Below are 16082 nucleotides of genomic sequence, written 5' to 3'. Positions count from 1 at the left end.
AGGAGTACAGAGGTTGTCACTCAGCTTTCTGGGAGTACAGAGGTTGTCAGTCAGCTTTCTAGGAGTACAGAGGTTGTCAGTCAGCTTTCTGGGTATACAGAGGTTGTCACTCAGCTTTCTAGGAGTACAGAGGTTGTCACTCAGCTTTCTAGGAGTACAGAGGTTGTCAGTCAGCTTTCTAGGAGTACAGAGGTTGTCACTCAGCTTTCTGGGAGTACAGAGGTTGTCACTCAGCTTTCTAGGAGTACAGAGGTTGTCACTCAGCTTTCTAGGAGTACAGAGGTTGTCACTCAGCTTTCTAGGAGTACAGAGGTTGTCACTCAGCTTTCTGGGAGTACAGAGGTTGTCACTCAGCTTTCTGGGAGTACAGAGGTTGTCACTCAGCTTTCTAGGAGTACAGAGGTTGTCACTCAGCTTTCTAGGAGTACAGAGGTTGTCACTCAGCTTTCTGGGAGTACAGAGGTTGTCACTCAGCTTTCTGGGAGTACAGAGGTTGTCACTCAGCTTTCTGGGAGTACAGAGGTTGTCACTCAGCTTTCTGGGAGTACAGAGGTTGTCACTCAGCTTTCTGGGAGTACAGAGGTTGTCACTCAGCTTTCTAGGAGTACAGAGGTTGTCACTCAGCTTTCTAGGAGTACAAAGGTTGTCACTCAGCTTTCTAGGAGTACAGAGGTTGTCACTCAGCTTTCTGGGAGTACAGAGGTTGTCACTCAGCTTTCTAGGAGTACAGAGGTTGTCACTCAGCTTTCTGGGAGTACAGAGGTTGTCACTCAGCTTTCTAGGAGTACAGAGGTTGTCACTCAGCTTTCTGGGAGTACAGAGGTTGTCACTCAGCTTTCTAGGAGTACAGAGGTTGTCACTCAGCTTTCTAGGAGTACAGAGGTTGTCACTCAGCTTTCTAGGAGTACAGAGGTTGTCACTCAGCTTTCTAGGAGTACAGAGGTTGTCACTCAGCTTTCTAGGAGTACAGAGGTTGTCACTCAGCTTTCTAGGAGTACAGAGGTTGTCACTCAGCTTTCTAGGAGTACAGAGGTTGTCACTCAGCTTTCTGGGAGTACAGAGGTTGTCACTCAGCTTTCTAGAAGTACAGAGGTTGTCACTCAGCTTTCTAGGAGTACAGAGGTTGTCACTCAGCTTTCTAGGAGTACAGAGGTTGTCACTCAGCTTTCTAGGAGTACAGAGGTTGTCACTCAGCTTTCTGGGAGTACAGAGGTTGTCACTCAGCTTTCTGGGTTTATAGAGGTTGTCACTCAGCTTTCTAGGAGTACAGAGGTTGTCACTCAGCTTTCTAGGAGTACAGAGGTTGTCACTCAGCTTTCTAGGAGTACAGAGGTTGTCACTCAGCTTTCTAGGAGTACAGAGGTTGTCACTCAGCTTTCTGGGAGTACAGAGGTTGTCACTCAGCTTTCTAGAAGTACAGAGGTTGTCACTCAGCTTTCTAGAAGTACAGAGGTTGTCACTCAGCTTTCTAGGAGTACAGAGGTTGTCACTCAGCTTTCTAGGAGTACAGAGGTTGTCACTCAGCTTTCTAGGAGTACAGAGGTTGTCACTCAGCTTTCTGGGAGTACAGAGGTTGTCACTCAGCTTTCTGGGTATATAGAGGTTGTCACTCAGCTTTCTGGGAGTACAGAGGTTGTCACTCAGCTTTCTAGGAGTACAGAGGTTGTCACTCAGCTTTCTGGGAGTACAGAGGTTGTCACTCAGCTTTCTGGGAGTACAGAGGTTGTCACTCAGCTTTCTAGGAGTACAGAGGTTGTCACTCAGCTTTCCACAAACCAGGACTGACTCTTAAATCTGCACTGTGTACAGCATCCATAGCCTTTGTGTCGGTCTTAACATTAGTTCTGGCATTCTGTTCATGAAGCAGGGAGCTCATGCTGAACTGATGGAAGATGATTCCCTGTCTGATGTCAGCAGTATGGCTGCTCTGCCCCCAGTAGATTGTTGTATATTCCTCCTCCCAGTCTGAGGCCTCAGAATACACTGCCGCCAGCCCCCTCCCCCCCCCCCCCCCCCCCATCGTCAGCGTGCCATCCAGAGACACTTGTTTCTATGACAACAGGTACTGTAGATGTTACTGTAACATTATGTAACGGCTGGTGAGGAGGAATCCTCCATGGGGGGGAGGCGCACCAAATCCTGCTCCATCTGTACCCTCATCCTGCAGAGTCTGCCGCGGTGTGCTGGGTCCCAGTGCCTGACCCATATTTTACGTTCTGTCTGCAGTTCGGGGAGGAGACGTTTAATCGCGCGAAGCTCATGAATGTCGGATTCCTGGAGGCGCTAAAGGACGCAGAATACGACTGTTTTATTTTCAGCGACGTCGATCTCATCCCCATGGACGACCGTAATCTCTACCACTGCTACGAGCAGCCGCGCCACTTTGCTATCGCCATGGATAAGTTCGGTTTCCGGTAATGGATGCTATATTTAACAGTCCAACCAAATAATACACACAGTGATGTCACAGTACAGAGATAATACACACAGTGATGTCACAGTACAGAGATAATAAACACAGTGATGTCACAGTACAGGGATAATACACACAGTGATGTCACAGTACAGGGATAATACACACAGTGATGTCACAGTACAGAGATAATACACACAGTGATGTCACAGTACAGAGATAATAAACACAGTGATGTCACAGTACAGGGATAATACACACAGTGATGTCACAGTACAGAGATAATAAACACAGTGATGTCACAGTACAGAGATAATAAACACAGTGATGTCACAGTACAGGTATAATAAACACAGTGATGTCACAGTACGGAGATAATACACACAGTGATGTCACAGTACGGAGATAATACACACAGTGATGTCACAGTACAGAGATAATACACAGTGATGTCACAGTACAGGGATAATACACACAGTGATGTCACAGTACAGGGATAATAAACACAGTGATGTCACAGTACAGGGATAATACACACAGTGATGTCACAGTACAGAGATAATAAACACAGTGATGTCACAGTATAGAGATAATAAACACAGTGATGTCACAGTACAGAGATAATAAACACAGTGATGTCACAGCACAGAGATAATACACACAGTGATGTCACAGCACAGAGATAATAAACACAGTGATGTCACAGTACAGAGATAATACACACAGTGATGTCACAGTACAGAGATAATACACACAGTGATGTCACAGTACAGAGATAATACACACAGTGATGTCACAGTACAGAGATAATACACACAGTGATGTCACAGTACAGAGATAATACACACAGTGATGTCACAGTACAGGGATAATACACACAGTGATGTCACAGTACAGGGATAATAAACACAGTGATGTCACAGTACAGAGATAATACACACAGTGATGTCACAGTACAGAGATAATACACACAGTGATGTCACAGTACAGAGATAATACACACAGTGATGTCACAGTACAGAGATAATACACACAGTGATGTCACAGTACAGGGATAATAAACACAGTGATGTCACAGTACAGAGATAATACACACAGTGATGTCACAGAACAGGGATAATAAACACAGTGATGTCACAGTACAGGGATAATACACACAGTGATGTCACAGTACAGGGATAATAAACACAGTGATGTCACAGTACAGAGATAATACACACAGTGATGTCACAGAACAGGGATAATAAACACAGTGATGTCACAGTACAGGGATAATACACACAGTGATGTCACAGTACAGAGATAATAAACACAGTGATGTCACAGTACAGAGATAATACACACAGTGATGTCACAGTACAGAGATAATACACACAGTGATGTCACAGTACAGGGATAATACACACAGTGATGTCACAGTACAGAGATAATAAACACAGTGATGTCACAGTACAGAGATAATACACACAGTGATGTCACAGTACAGAGATGATACACACAATGATGTCACAGTACAGAGATGATACACACAATGATGTCACAGTACAGAGATAATACACACAGTGATGTCATAGTACAGAGATAATACACACAGTGATGTCACAGTACAGAGATAATAAACACAGTGATGTCACAGTACAGGGATAATACACACAGTGATGTCACAGTACAGAGATAATAAACACAGTGATGTCACAGTACAGAGATAATTAACACAGTGATGTCACAGTACAGGTATAATAAACACAGTGATGTCACAGTACGGAGATAATACACACAGTGATGTCACAGTACAGAGATAATACACACAGTGATGTCACAGTACAGAGATAATACACAGTGATGTCACAGTACAGGGATAATACACACAGTGATGTCACAGTACAGGGATAATACACACAGTGATGTCACAGTACAGAGATAATAAACACAGTGATGTCACAGTACAGAGATAATAAACACAGTGATGTCACAGTACAGAGATAATAAACACAGTGATGTCACAGTATAGAGATAATAAACACAGTGATGTCACAGTACAGAGATAATAAACACAGTGATGTCACAGCACAGAGATAATACACACAGTGATGTCACAGTACAGAGATAATAAACACAGTGATGTCACAGTACAGGGATAATACACACAGTGATGTCACAGTACAGGGATAATATACACAGTGATGTCACAGTACAGAGATAATAAACACAGTGATGTCACAGTACAGGGATAATAAACACAGTGATGTCACAGTACAGAGATAATACACACAGTGATGTCACAGTACAGAGATAATACACACAGTGATGTCACAGTACAGAGATAATACACACAGTGATGTCACAGTACAGAGATAATACACACAGTGATGTCACAGTACAGAGATAATACACACAGTGATGTCACAGAACAGGGATAATAAACACAGTGATGTCACAGTACAGGGATAATAAACACAGTGATGTCACAGTACAGAGATAATACACACAGTGATGTCACAGAACAGGGATAATAAACACAGTGATGTCACAGTACAGGGATAATACACACAGTGATGTCACAGTACAGAGATAATAAACACAGTGATGTCACAGTACAGAGATAATACACACAGTGATGTCACAGTACAGAGATAATACACACAGTGATGTCACAGTACAGGGATAATACACACAGTGATGTCACAGTACAGAGATAATAAACACAGTGATGTCACAGTACAGAGATAATACACACAATGATGTCACAGTACAGAGATGATACACACAGTGATGTCATAGTACAGAGATAATACACACAGTGATGTCACAGTACAGAGATAATAAACACAGTGATGTCACAGTACAGGGATAATAAACACAGTGATGTCACAGTACAGAGATAATACACACAGTGATGTCACAGTACAGAGATAATACACAGTGATGTCACAGTACAGAGATAATACACACAGTGATGTCACAGTACAGGGATAATACACACAGTGATGTCACAGTACAGAGATAATACACACAGTGATGTCACAGTACAGGGATAATAAACACAGTGATGTCACAGTACAGGGATAATACACACAGTGATGTCACAGTACAGGGATAATATACACAGTGATGTCACAGTACAGAGATAATACACACAGTGATGTCACAGTACAGGGATAATATACAGTGATGTCACAGTACAGAGATAATACACAGTGATGTCACAGTACAGGGATAATACACACAGTGATGTCACAGTACAGGGATAATAAACACAGTGATGTCACAGTACAGGGATAATACACACAGTGATGTCACAGTACAGGGATAATATACACAGTGATGTCACAGTACAGAGATAATACACACAGTGATGTCACAGTACAGGGATAATATACAGTGATGTCACAGTACAGAGATAATACACAGTGATGTCACAGTACAGGGATAATACACACAGTGATGTCACAGTACAGGGATAATATACACAGTGATGTCACAGTACAGGGATAATACACACAGTGATGTCACAGTACAGAGATAATACACACAGTGATGTCACAGTACAGGGATAATAAACACAGTGATGTCACAGTACAGAGATAATACACACAGTGATGTCACAGTACAGAGATAATACACACAGTGATGTCACAGTACAGAGATAATATACACAGTGATGTCACAGTACAGAGATAATATACACAGTGATGTCACAGTACAGAGATAATAAACACAGTGATGTCACAGTACAATGATAATAAACACAGTGATGTCACAGTACAGGGATAATACACACAGTGATGTCACAGTACAGAGATAATACACACAGTGATGTCACAGTACAGGGATAATACACAGTGATGTCACAGGACAGAGATAATACACACAGTGATGTCACAGTACAGGGATAATAAACACAGTGATGTCACAGTACAGGGATAATAAACACAGTGATGTCACAGTACAGAGATAATACACACAGTGATGTCACAGTACAGGGATAATAAACACAGTGATGTCACAGTACAGGGATAATAAACACAGTGATGTCACAGTACAGAGATAATAAACACAGTGATGTCACAGTACAGAGATAATAAACACAGTGATGTCACAGTACAGAGATGATACACACAATGATGTCACAGTACAGAGATAATACACACAATGATGTCACAGTACAGGGATAATACACACAGTGATGTCACAGTACAGAGATAATAAACACAGTGATGTCACAGTACAGGGATAATACACACAGTGATGTCACAGTACAGAGATAATACACACAGTGATGTCACAGTACAGGGATAATACACACAGTGATGTCACAGTACAGAGATAATACACACAGTGATGTCACAGTACAGGGATAATACACACAGTGATGTCACAGTACAGAGATAATAAACACAGTGATGTCACAGTACAGGGATAATAAACACAGTGATGTCACAGTACAGAGATAATACACACAGTGATGTCACAGTACAGGGATAATACACACAGTGATGCCACAGTACAGAGATAATAAACACAGTGATGTCACAGTACAGAGATAATACACACAGTGATGTCACAGTACAGAGATAATAAACACAATGATGTCACAGTACAGGGATAATAAACACAGTGATGTCACAGTACAGAGATAATAAACACAGTGATGTCACAGTACAGAGATAATAAACACAATGATGTCACAGTACAGGGATAATAAACACAGTGATGTCACAGTACAGAGATGATACACACAATGATGTCACAGTACAGAGATGATAAACACAGTGATGTCACAGTACAGAGATAATATACACAGTGATGTCACAGTACAGAGATAATACACACAGTGATGTCACAGTACAGGATAATATACACAGTGATGTCATAGTACAGAGATAATACACACAGTGATGTCACAGTACAGGGATAATACACACAGTGATGTCACAGTACAGGGATAATAAACACAGTGATGTCATAGTACAGAGATAATAGAGTGGGAAAAACGTGAAGAACGTCGAGCTGCTTTGGAAACTTCTGATTAAAATAAATGAAAGTAATAAAATGCAGATTGTGGCAGGACGTGGTCGGTGGTCGGCGTGGTCCCGGCATCTTCTCCTCTTGTCCTCACTTTCCTCTGTCCCTCGCAGGCTGCCGTACGCCGGATATTTCGGAGGAGTTTCTGGTCTGAGTAAGCTGCAGTTCCAAAAGATTAATGGATTCCCGAACGAGTACTGGGGCTGGGGAGGAGAGGACGACGATATCTACAACAGGTGAAGAACCTTATGTATATGACCGCACTGCGATGTCCTGCCCGCCGCGTCATCACCAGCAGTGTACTGCGTCTCCTCATCTTATACATGGCGGATACCCGCTGTATACCCCCAGTGATGTATAGCGGTGCCTCTATACTTCCCGTACATCTCCTCATGACTCCCCGCTGTATACCCCCAGTGATGTATAGCGGTGCCTCTATACTTCCCGTACATCTCCTCATGACCCCTCGCTGTATACCCCCAGTGATGTATAGCGGTGCCTCTATACTTCCCGTACATCTCCTCATGACTCCCCGCTGTATACCCCCAGTGATGTATAGCGGTGCCTCTATACTTCCCGTACATCTCCTCATGACTCCCCGCTGTATACCCCCAGTGATGTATAGCGGTGCCTCTATACTTCCCGTACATCTCCTTATGACTCCCCGCTGTATATCCCCAGTGATGTATAGCGGTGCCTCTATACTTCCCGTACATCTCCTCATGACTCCCCGCTGTATACCCCCAGTGATGTATAGCGGTGCCTCTATACTTCCCGTACATCTCCTTATGACTCCCCGCTGTATATCCCCAGTGATGTATAGCGGTGCCTCTATACTTCCCGTACATCTCCTCATGACTCCCCGCTGTATACCCCCAGTGATGTATAGCGGTGCCTCTATACTTCCCGTACATCTCCCCATGACTCCCCGCTGTATACCCCCAGTGATGTATAGCGGTGCCTCTATACTTCCCGTACATCTCCTCATGACTCCTCGCTGTATACCCCCAGTGATGTATAGCGGTGCCTCTATACTTCCCGTACATCTCCTCATGACTCCTCGCTGTATACCCCCAGTGATGTATAGCGGTGCCTCTATACTTCCCGTACATCTCCTCATGACTCCTCGCTGTATACCCCCAGTGATGTATAGCGGTGCCTCTATACTTCCCGTACATCTCCTCATGACTCCCCGCTGTATACCCCCAGTGATGTATAGCGGTGCCTCTATACTTCCCGTACATCTCCTCATGACTCCTCGCTGTATACCCCCAGTGATGTATAGCGGTGCCTCTATACTTCCCGTACATCTCCCCATGACTCCTCGCTGTATACCCCCAGTGATGTATAGCGGTGCCTCTATACTTCCCGTACATCTCCTCATGACTCCTCGCTGTATACCCCCAGTGATGTATAGCGGTGCCTCTATACTTCCCGTACATCTCCTCATGACTCCCCGCTGTATACCCCCAGTGATGTATAGCGGTGCCTCTATACTTCCCGTACATCTCCTCATGACTCCTCGCTGTATACCCCCAGTGATGTATAGCGGTGCCTCTATACTTCCCGTACATCTCCTCATGACTCCTCGCTGTATACCCCCAGTGATGTATAGCGGTGCCTCTATACTTCCCGTACATCTCCTCATGACTCCTCGCTGTATACCCCCAGTGATGTATAGCGGTGCCTCTATACTTCCCGTACATCTCCTCATGACTCCCCGCTGTATACCCCCAGTGATGTATAGCGGTGCCTCTATACTTCCCGTACATCTCCTCATGACTCCCCGCTGTATACCCCCAGTGATGTATAGCGGTGCCTCTATACTTCCCGTACATCTCCTCATGACTCCTCGCTGTATACCCCCAGTGATGTATAGCGGTGCCTCTATACTTCCCGTACATCTCCTCATGACTCCCCGCTGTATACCCCCAGTGATGTATAGCGGTGCCTCTATACTTCCCGTACATCTCCTCATGACTCCTCGCTGTATACCCCCAGTGATGTATAGCGGTGCCTCTATACTTCCCGTACATCTCCTCATGACTCCCCGCTGTATACCCCCAGTGATGTATAGCGGTGCCTCTATACTTCCCGTACATCTCCTCATGACTCCTCGCTGTATACCCCCAGTGATGTATAGCGGTGCCTCTATACTTCCCGTACATCTCCTCATGACTCCTCGCTGTATACCCCCAGTGATGTATAGCGGTGCCTCTATACTTCCCGTACATCTCCTCATGACTCCCCGCTGTATACCCCCAGTGATGTATAGCGGTGCCTCTATACTTCCCGTACATCTCCTCATGACTCCTCGCTGTATACCCCCAGTGATGTATAGCGGTGCCTCTATACTTCCCGTACATCTCCTCATGACTCCCCGCCGTATACCCCCAGTGATGTATAGCGGTGCCTCTATACTTCCCGTACATCTCCTCATGACTCCTCGCTGTATACCCCCAGTGATGTATAGCGGTGCCTCTATACTTCCCGTACATCTCCTCATGACTCCTCGCTGTATACCCCCAGTGATGTATAGCGGTGCCTCTATACTTCCCGTACATCTCCTCATGACTCCCCGCTGTATACCCCCAGTGATGTATAGCGGTGCCTCTATACTTCCCGTACATCTCCTCATGACTCCCCGCTGTATACCCCCAGTGATGTATAGCGGTGCCTCTATACTTCCCGTACATCTCCTCATGACTCCTCGCTGTATACCCCCAGTGATGTATAGCGGTGCCTCTATACTTCCCGTACATCTCCTCATGACTCCTCGCTGTATACCCCCAGTGATGTATAGCGGTGCCTCTATACTTCCCGTACATCTCCTCATGACTCCCCGCTGTATACCCCCAGTGATGTATAGCGGTGCCTCTATACTTCCCGTACATCTCCTCATGACTCCTCGCTGTATACCCCCAGTGATGTATAGCGGTGCCTCTATACTTCCCGTACATCTCCTCATGACTCCTCGCTGTATACCCCCAGTGATGTATAGCGGTGCCTCTATACTTCCCGTACATCTCCTCATGACTCCTCGCTGTATACCCCCAGTGATGTATAGCGGTGCCTCTATACTTCCCGTACATCTCCTCATGACTCCTCGCTGTATACCCCCAGTGATGTATAGCGGAGCCTCTATACTTCCCGTACATCTCCTCATGACTCCTCGCTGTATACCCCCAGTGATGTATAGCGGTGCCTCTATACTTCCCGTACATCTCCCCATGACTCCTCGCTGTATACCCCCCAGTGATGTATAGCGGAGCCTCTATACTTCCCGTACATCTCCTCATGACTCCCCGCTGTATACCCCCCAGTGATGTATAGCGGTGCCTCTATACTTCCCGTACATCTCCTCATGACTCCTCGCTGTATACCCCCAGTGATGTATAGCGGTGCCTCTATACTTCCCGTACATCTCCTCATGACCCCTCGCTGTATACCCCCAGTGATGTATAGCGGTGCCTCTATACTTCCCGTACATCTCCCCATGACCCCTCGCTGTATACCCCCAGTGATGTATAGCGGTGCCTCTATACTTCCCGTACATCTCCCCATGACCCCTCGCTGTATACCCCCAGTGATGTATAGCGGTGCCTCTATACTTCCCGTACATCTCCTCATGACTCCCCGCTGTATACCCCCGGTGATGTATAGCGGTGCCTCTATACTTCCCGTACATCTCCTCATGACTCCTCGCTGTATACCCCCAGTGATGTATAGCTGTGCCTCTATACTTCCCGTACATCTCCTCATGACTCCCCGCTGTATACCCCCAGTGATGTATAGCGGTGCCTCTATACTTCCCGTACATCTCCTCATGACTCCTCGCTGTATACCCCCAGTGATGTATAGCGGTGCCTCTATACTTCCCGTACATCTCCTCATGACTCCCCGCTGTATACCCCCAGTGATGTATAGCGGTGCCTCTATACTTCCCGTACATCTCCTCATGACTCCTCGCTGTATACCCCCAGTGATGTATAGCGGTGCCTCTATACTTCCCGTACATCTCCTCATGACTCCTCGCTGTATACCCCCAGTGATGTATAGCGGTGCCTCTATACTTCCCGTACATCTCCTCATGACTCCTCGCTGTATACCCCCAGTGATGTATAGCGGTGCCTCTATACTTCCCGTACATCTCCTCATGACTCCTCGCTGTATACCCCCAGTGATGTATAGCGGTGCCTCTATACTTCCCGTACATCTCCTCATGACTCCTCGCTGTATACCCCCCAGTGATGTATAGCGGTGCCTCTATACTTCCCGTACATCTCCTCATGACCCCTCGCTGTATACCCCCAGTGATGTATAGCGGTGCCTCTATACTTCCCGTACATCTCCTCATGACTCCTCGCTGTATACCCCCAGTGATGTATAGCGGTGCCTCTATACTTCCCGTACATCTCCTCATGACTCCTCGCTGTATACCCCCAGTGATGTATAGCGGTGCCTCTATACTTCCCGTACATCTCCTCATGACCCCTCGCTGTATACCCCCAGTGATGTATAGCGGTGCCTCTATACTTCCCGTACATCTCCTCATGACTCCTCGCTGTATACCCCCAGTGATGTATAGCGGTGCCTCTATACTTCCCGTACATCTCCTGACTCCCCGCTGTATACCCCCAGTGATGTATAGCGGTGCCTCTATACTTCCCGTACATCTCCTCATGACTCCCCGCTGTATACCCCCCAGTGATGTATAGCGGTGCCTCTATACTTCCCGTACATCTCCTCATGACTCCTCGCTGTATACCCCCAGTGATGTATAGCGGTGCCTCTATACTTCCCGTACATCTCCTCATGACTCCTCGCTGTATACCCCCAGTGATGTATAGCGGTGCCTCTATACTTCCCGTACATCTCCTCATGACTCCCCGCTGTATACCCCCCAGTGATGTATAGCGGTGCCTCTATACTTCCCGTACATCTCCTCATGACTCCTCGCTGTATACCCCCAGTGATGTATAGCGGTGCCTCTATACTTCCCGTACATCTCCTCATGACTCCTCGCTGTATACCCCCAGTGATGTATAGCGGTGCCTCTATACTTCCCGTACATCTCCTCATGACTCCCCGCTGTATACCCCCAGTGATGTATAGCGGTGCCTCTATACTTCCCGTACATCTCCTCATGACTCCCCGCTGTATACCCCCAGTGATGTATAGCGGTGCCTCTATACTTCCCGTACATCTCCTCATGACTCCCCGCTGTATACCCCCAGTGATGTATAGCGGTGCCTCTATACTTCCTGTACATCTCCTCATGACTCCTCGCTGTATACCCCCAGTGATGTATAGCGGTGCCTCTATACTTCCCGTACATCTCCTCATGACTCCTCGCTGTATACCCCCAGTGATGTATAGCGGTGCCTCTATACTTCCCGTACATCTCCTCATGACTCCTCGCTGTATACCCCCCAGTGATGTATAGCGGAGCCTCTATACTTCCCGTACATCTCCTCATGACTCCCCGCTGTATACCCCCCAGTGATGTATAGCGGTGCCTCTATACTTCCCGTACATCTCCTCATGACTCCTCGCTGTATACCCCCAGTGATGTATAGCGGTGCCTCTATACTTCCCGTACATCTCCTCATGACCCCTCGCTGTATACCCCCAGTGATGTATAGCGGTGCCTCTATACTTCCCGTACATCTCCTCATGACCCCTCGCTGTATACCCCCAGTGATGTATAGCGGTGCCTCTATACTTCCCGTACATCTCCCCATGACTCCTCGCTGTATACCCCCAGTGATGTATAGCGGTGCCTCTATACTTCCCGTACATCTCCTCATGACTCCCCGCTGTATACCCCCAGTGATGTATAGCGGTGCCTCTATACTTCCCGTACATCTCCTCATGACTCCCCGCTGTATACCCCCCAGTGATGTATAGCGGTGCCTCTATACTTCCCGTACATCTCCCCATGACCCCTCGCTGTATACCCCCAGTGATGTATAGCGGTGCCTCTATACTTCCCGTACATCTCCTCATGACCCCTTGCTGTATACCCCCAGTGATGTATAGCGGTGCCTCTATACTTCCCGTACATCTCCTCATGACTCCTCGCTGTATACCCCCAGTGATGTATAGCGGAGCCTCTATACTTCCCGTACATCTCCTCATGACTCCTCGCTGTATACCCCCAGTGATGTATAGCGGTGCCTCTATACTTCCCGTACATCTCCTCATGACTCCTCGCTGTATACCCCCCAGTGATGTATAGCGGTGCCTCTATACTTCCCGTACATCTCCTCATGACTCCTCGCTGTATACCCCCAGTGATGTATAGCGGTGCCTCTATACTTCCCGTACATCTCCCCATGACTCCCCGCTGTATACCCCCCCAGTGATGTATAGCGGTGCCTCTATACTTCCCGTACATCTCCTCATGACTCCTCGCTGTATACCCCCCCAGTGATGTATAGCGGTGCCTCTATACTTCCCGTACATCTCCTCATGACTCCTCGCTGTATACCCCCAGTGATGTATAGCGGTGCCTCTATACTTCCTGTACATCTCCTCATGACTCCTCGCTGTATACCCCCAGTGATGTATAGCGGTGCCTCTATACTTCCCGTACATCTCCTCATGACTCCTCGCTGTATACCCCCAGTGATGTATAGCGGTGCCTCTATACTTACCGTACATCTCCTCATGACTCCCCGCTGTATACCCCCAGTGATGTATAGCGGTGCCTCTATACTTCCCGTACATCTCCTCATGACTCCCCGCTGTATACCCCCAGTGATGTATAGCGGTGCCTCTATACTTCCCGTACATCTCCTCATGACTCCTCGCTGTATACCCCCAGTGATGTATAGCGGAGCCTCTATACTTCCCGTACATCTCCTCATGACTCCTCGCTGTATACCCCCAGTGATGTATAGCGGTGCCTCTATACTTCCCGTACATCTCCTCATGACTCCCCGCTGTATACCCCCAGTGATGTATAGCGGTGCCTCTATACTTCCCGTACATCTCCCCATGACTCCCCGCTGTATACCCCCCCAGTGATGTATAGCGGTGCCTCTATACTTCCCGTACATCTCCTCATGACTCCTCGCTGTATACCCCCAGTGATGTATAGCGGTGCCTCTATACTTCCCGTACATCTCCTCATGACTCCTCGCTGTATACCCCCAGTGATGTATAGCGGTGCCTCTATACTTCCCGTACATCTCCTCATGACTCCTCGCTGTATACCCCCAGTGATGTATAGCGGTGCCTCTATACTTCCCGTACATCTCCCCATGACTCCCCGCTGTATACCCCCCCAGTGATGTATAGCGGTGCCTCTATACTTCCCGTACATCTCCTCATGACTCCTCGCTGTATACCCCCAGTGATGTATAGCGGTGCCTCTATACTTCCCGTACATCTCCTCATGACTCCCCGCTGTATACCCCCAGTGATGTATAGCGGTGCCTCTATACTTCCCGTACATCTCCCCATGACTCCCCGCTGTATACCCCCCCAGTGATGTATAGCGGTGCCTCTATACTTCCCGTACATCTCCTCATGACTCCTCGCTGTATACCCCCAGTGATGTATAGCGGTGCCTCTATACTTCCCGTACATCTCCCCATGACTCCCCGCTGTATACCCCCCCAGTGATGTATAGCGGTGCCTCTATACTTCCCGTACATCTCCTCATGACTCCTCGCTGTATACCCCCAGTGATGTATAGCGGTGCCTCTATACTTCCCGTACATCTCCCCATGACTCCTCGCTGTATACCCCCAGTGATGTATAGCGGTGCCTCTATACTTCCCGTACATCTCCTCATGACTCCCCGCTGTATACCCCCAGTGATGTATAGCGGTGCCTCTATACTTCCCGTACATCTGCTCATGACTCCTCGCTGTATACCCCCAGTGATGTATAGCGGTGCCTCTATACTTCCCGTACATCTCCTCATGACTCCTCGCTGTATACCCCCCAGTGATGTATAGCGGTGCCTCTATACTTCCCGTACATCTCCTCATGACTCCCCGCTGTATACCCCCAGTGATGTATAGCGGTGCCTCTATACTTCCCGTACATCTCCTCATGACTCCTCGCTGTATACCCCCAGTGATGTATAGCGGTGCCTCTATACTTCCCGTACATCTCCTCATGACTCCTCGCTGTATACCCCCAGTGATGTATAGCGGTGCCTCTATACTTCCCGTACATCTCCTCATGACTCCCCGCTGTATACCCCCAGTGATGTATAGCGGTGCCTCTATACTTCCCGTACATCTCCTCATGACTCCCCGCTGTATACCCCCAGTGATGTATAGCGGTGCCTCTATACTTCCCGTACATCTCCTGACTCCCCGCTGTATACCCCCAGTGATGTATAGCGGTGCCTCTATACTTCCCGTACATCTCCTTATGACTCCCCGCTGTATACCCCCAGTGATGTATAGCGGTGCCTCTATACTTCCCGTACATCTCCTCATGACTCCTCGCTGTATACCCCCAGTGATGTATAGCGGTGCCTCTATACTTCCCGTACATCTCCTCATGACTCCTCGCTGTATACCCCCAGTGATGTATAGCGGTGCCTCTATACTTCCCGTACATCTCCTCATGACTCCGCGCTGTATACCCCCAGTGATGTATAGCGGTGCCTCTATACTTC

The 16082-nt window shown here is 47.5% G+C and overlaps 1 protein-coding gene across 2 annotated transcripts in view; it reads left to right on the top strand.

Moving 5' to 3' along the window:
* B4GALT2 (beta-1,4-galactosyltransferase 2) overlaps positions 1–16082 on the top strand; it is a 69707-nt gene that overhangs the window by 28751 nt on the left and 24874 nt on the right. For both annotated transcript variants that reach the window (XM_040407967.1, XM_040407968.1), the window contains exons 4-5: positions 2227–2414; positions 7552–7674. In XM_040407967.1, the coding sequence (XP_040263901.1) occupies positions 2227–2414; positions 7552–7674 (311 nt within the window). The remainder of the gene's footprint in view (positions 1–2226; positions 2415–7551; positions 7675–16082) is intronic.

The sequence above is a fragment of the Bufo bufo genome, chromosome 9, assembly GCF_905171765.1.
Source record: "Bufo bufo chromosome 9, aBufBuf1.1, whole genome shotgun sequence".
Classification (NCBI taxonomy): domain Eukaryota; kingdom Metazoa; phylum Chordata; class Amphibia; order Anura; family Bufonidae; genus Bufo; species Bufo bufo.
Note: the sequence above shows the minus strand (reverse complement) of the source record. Positions and strands in the feature narration are given on the sequence as shown.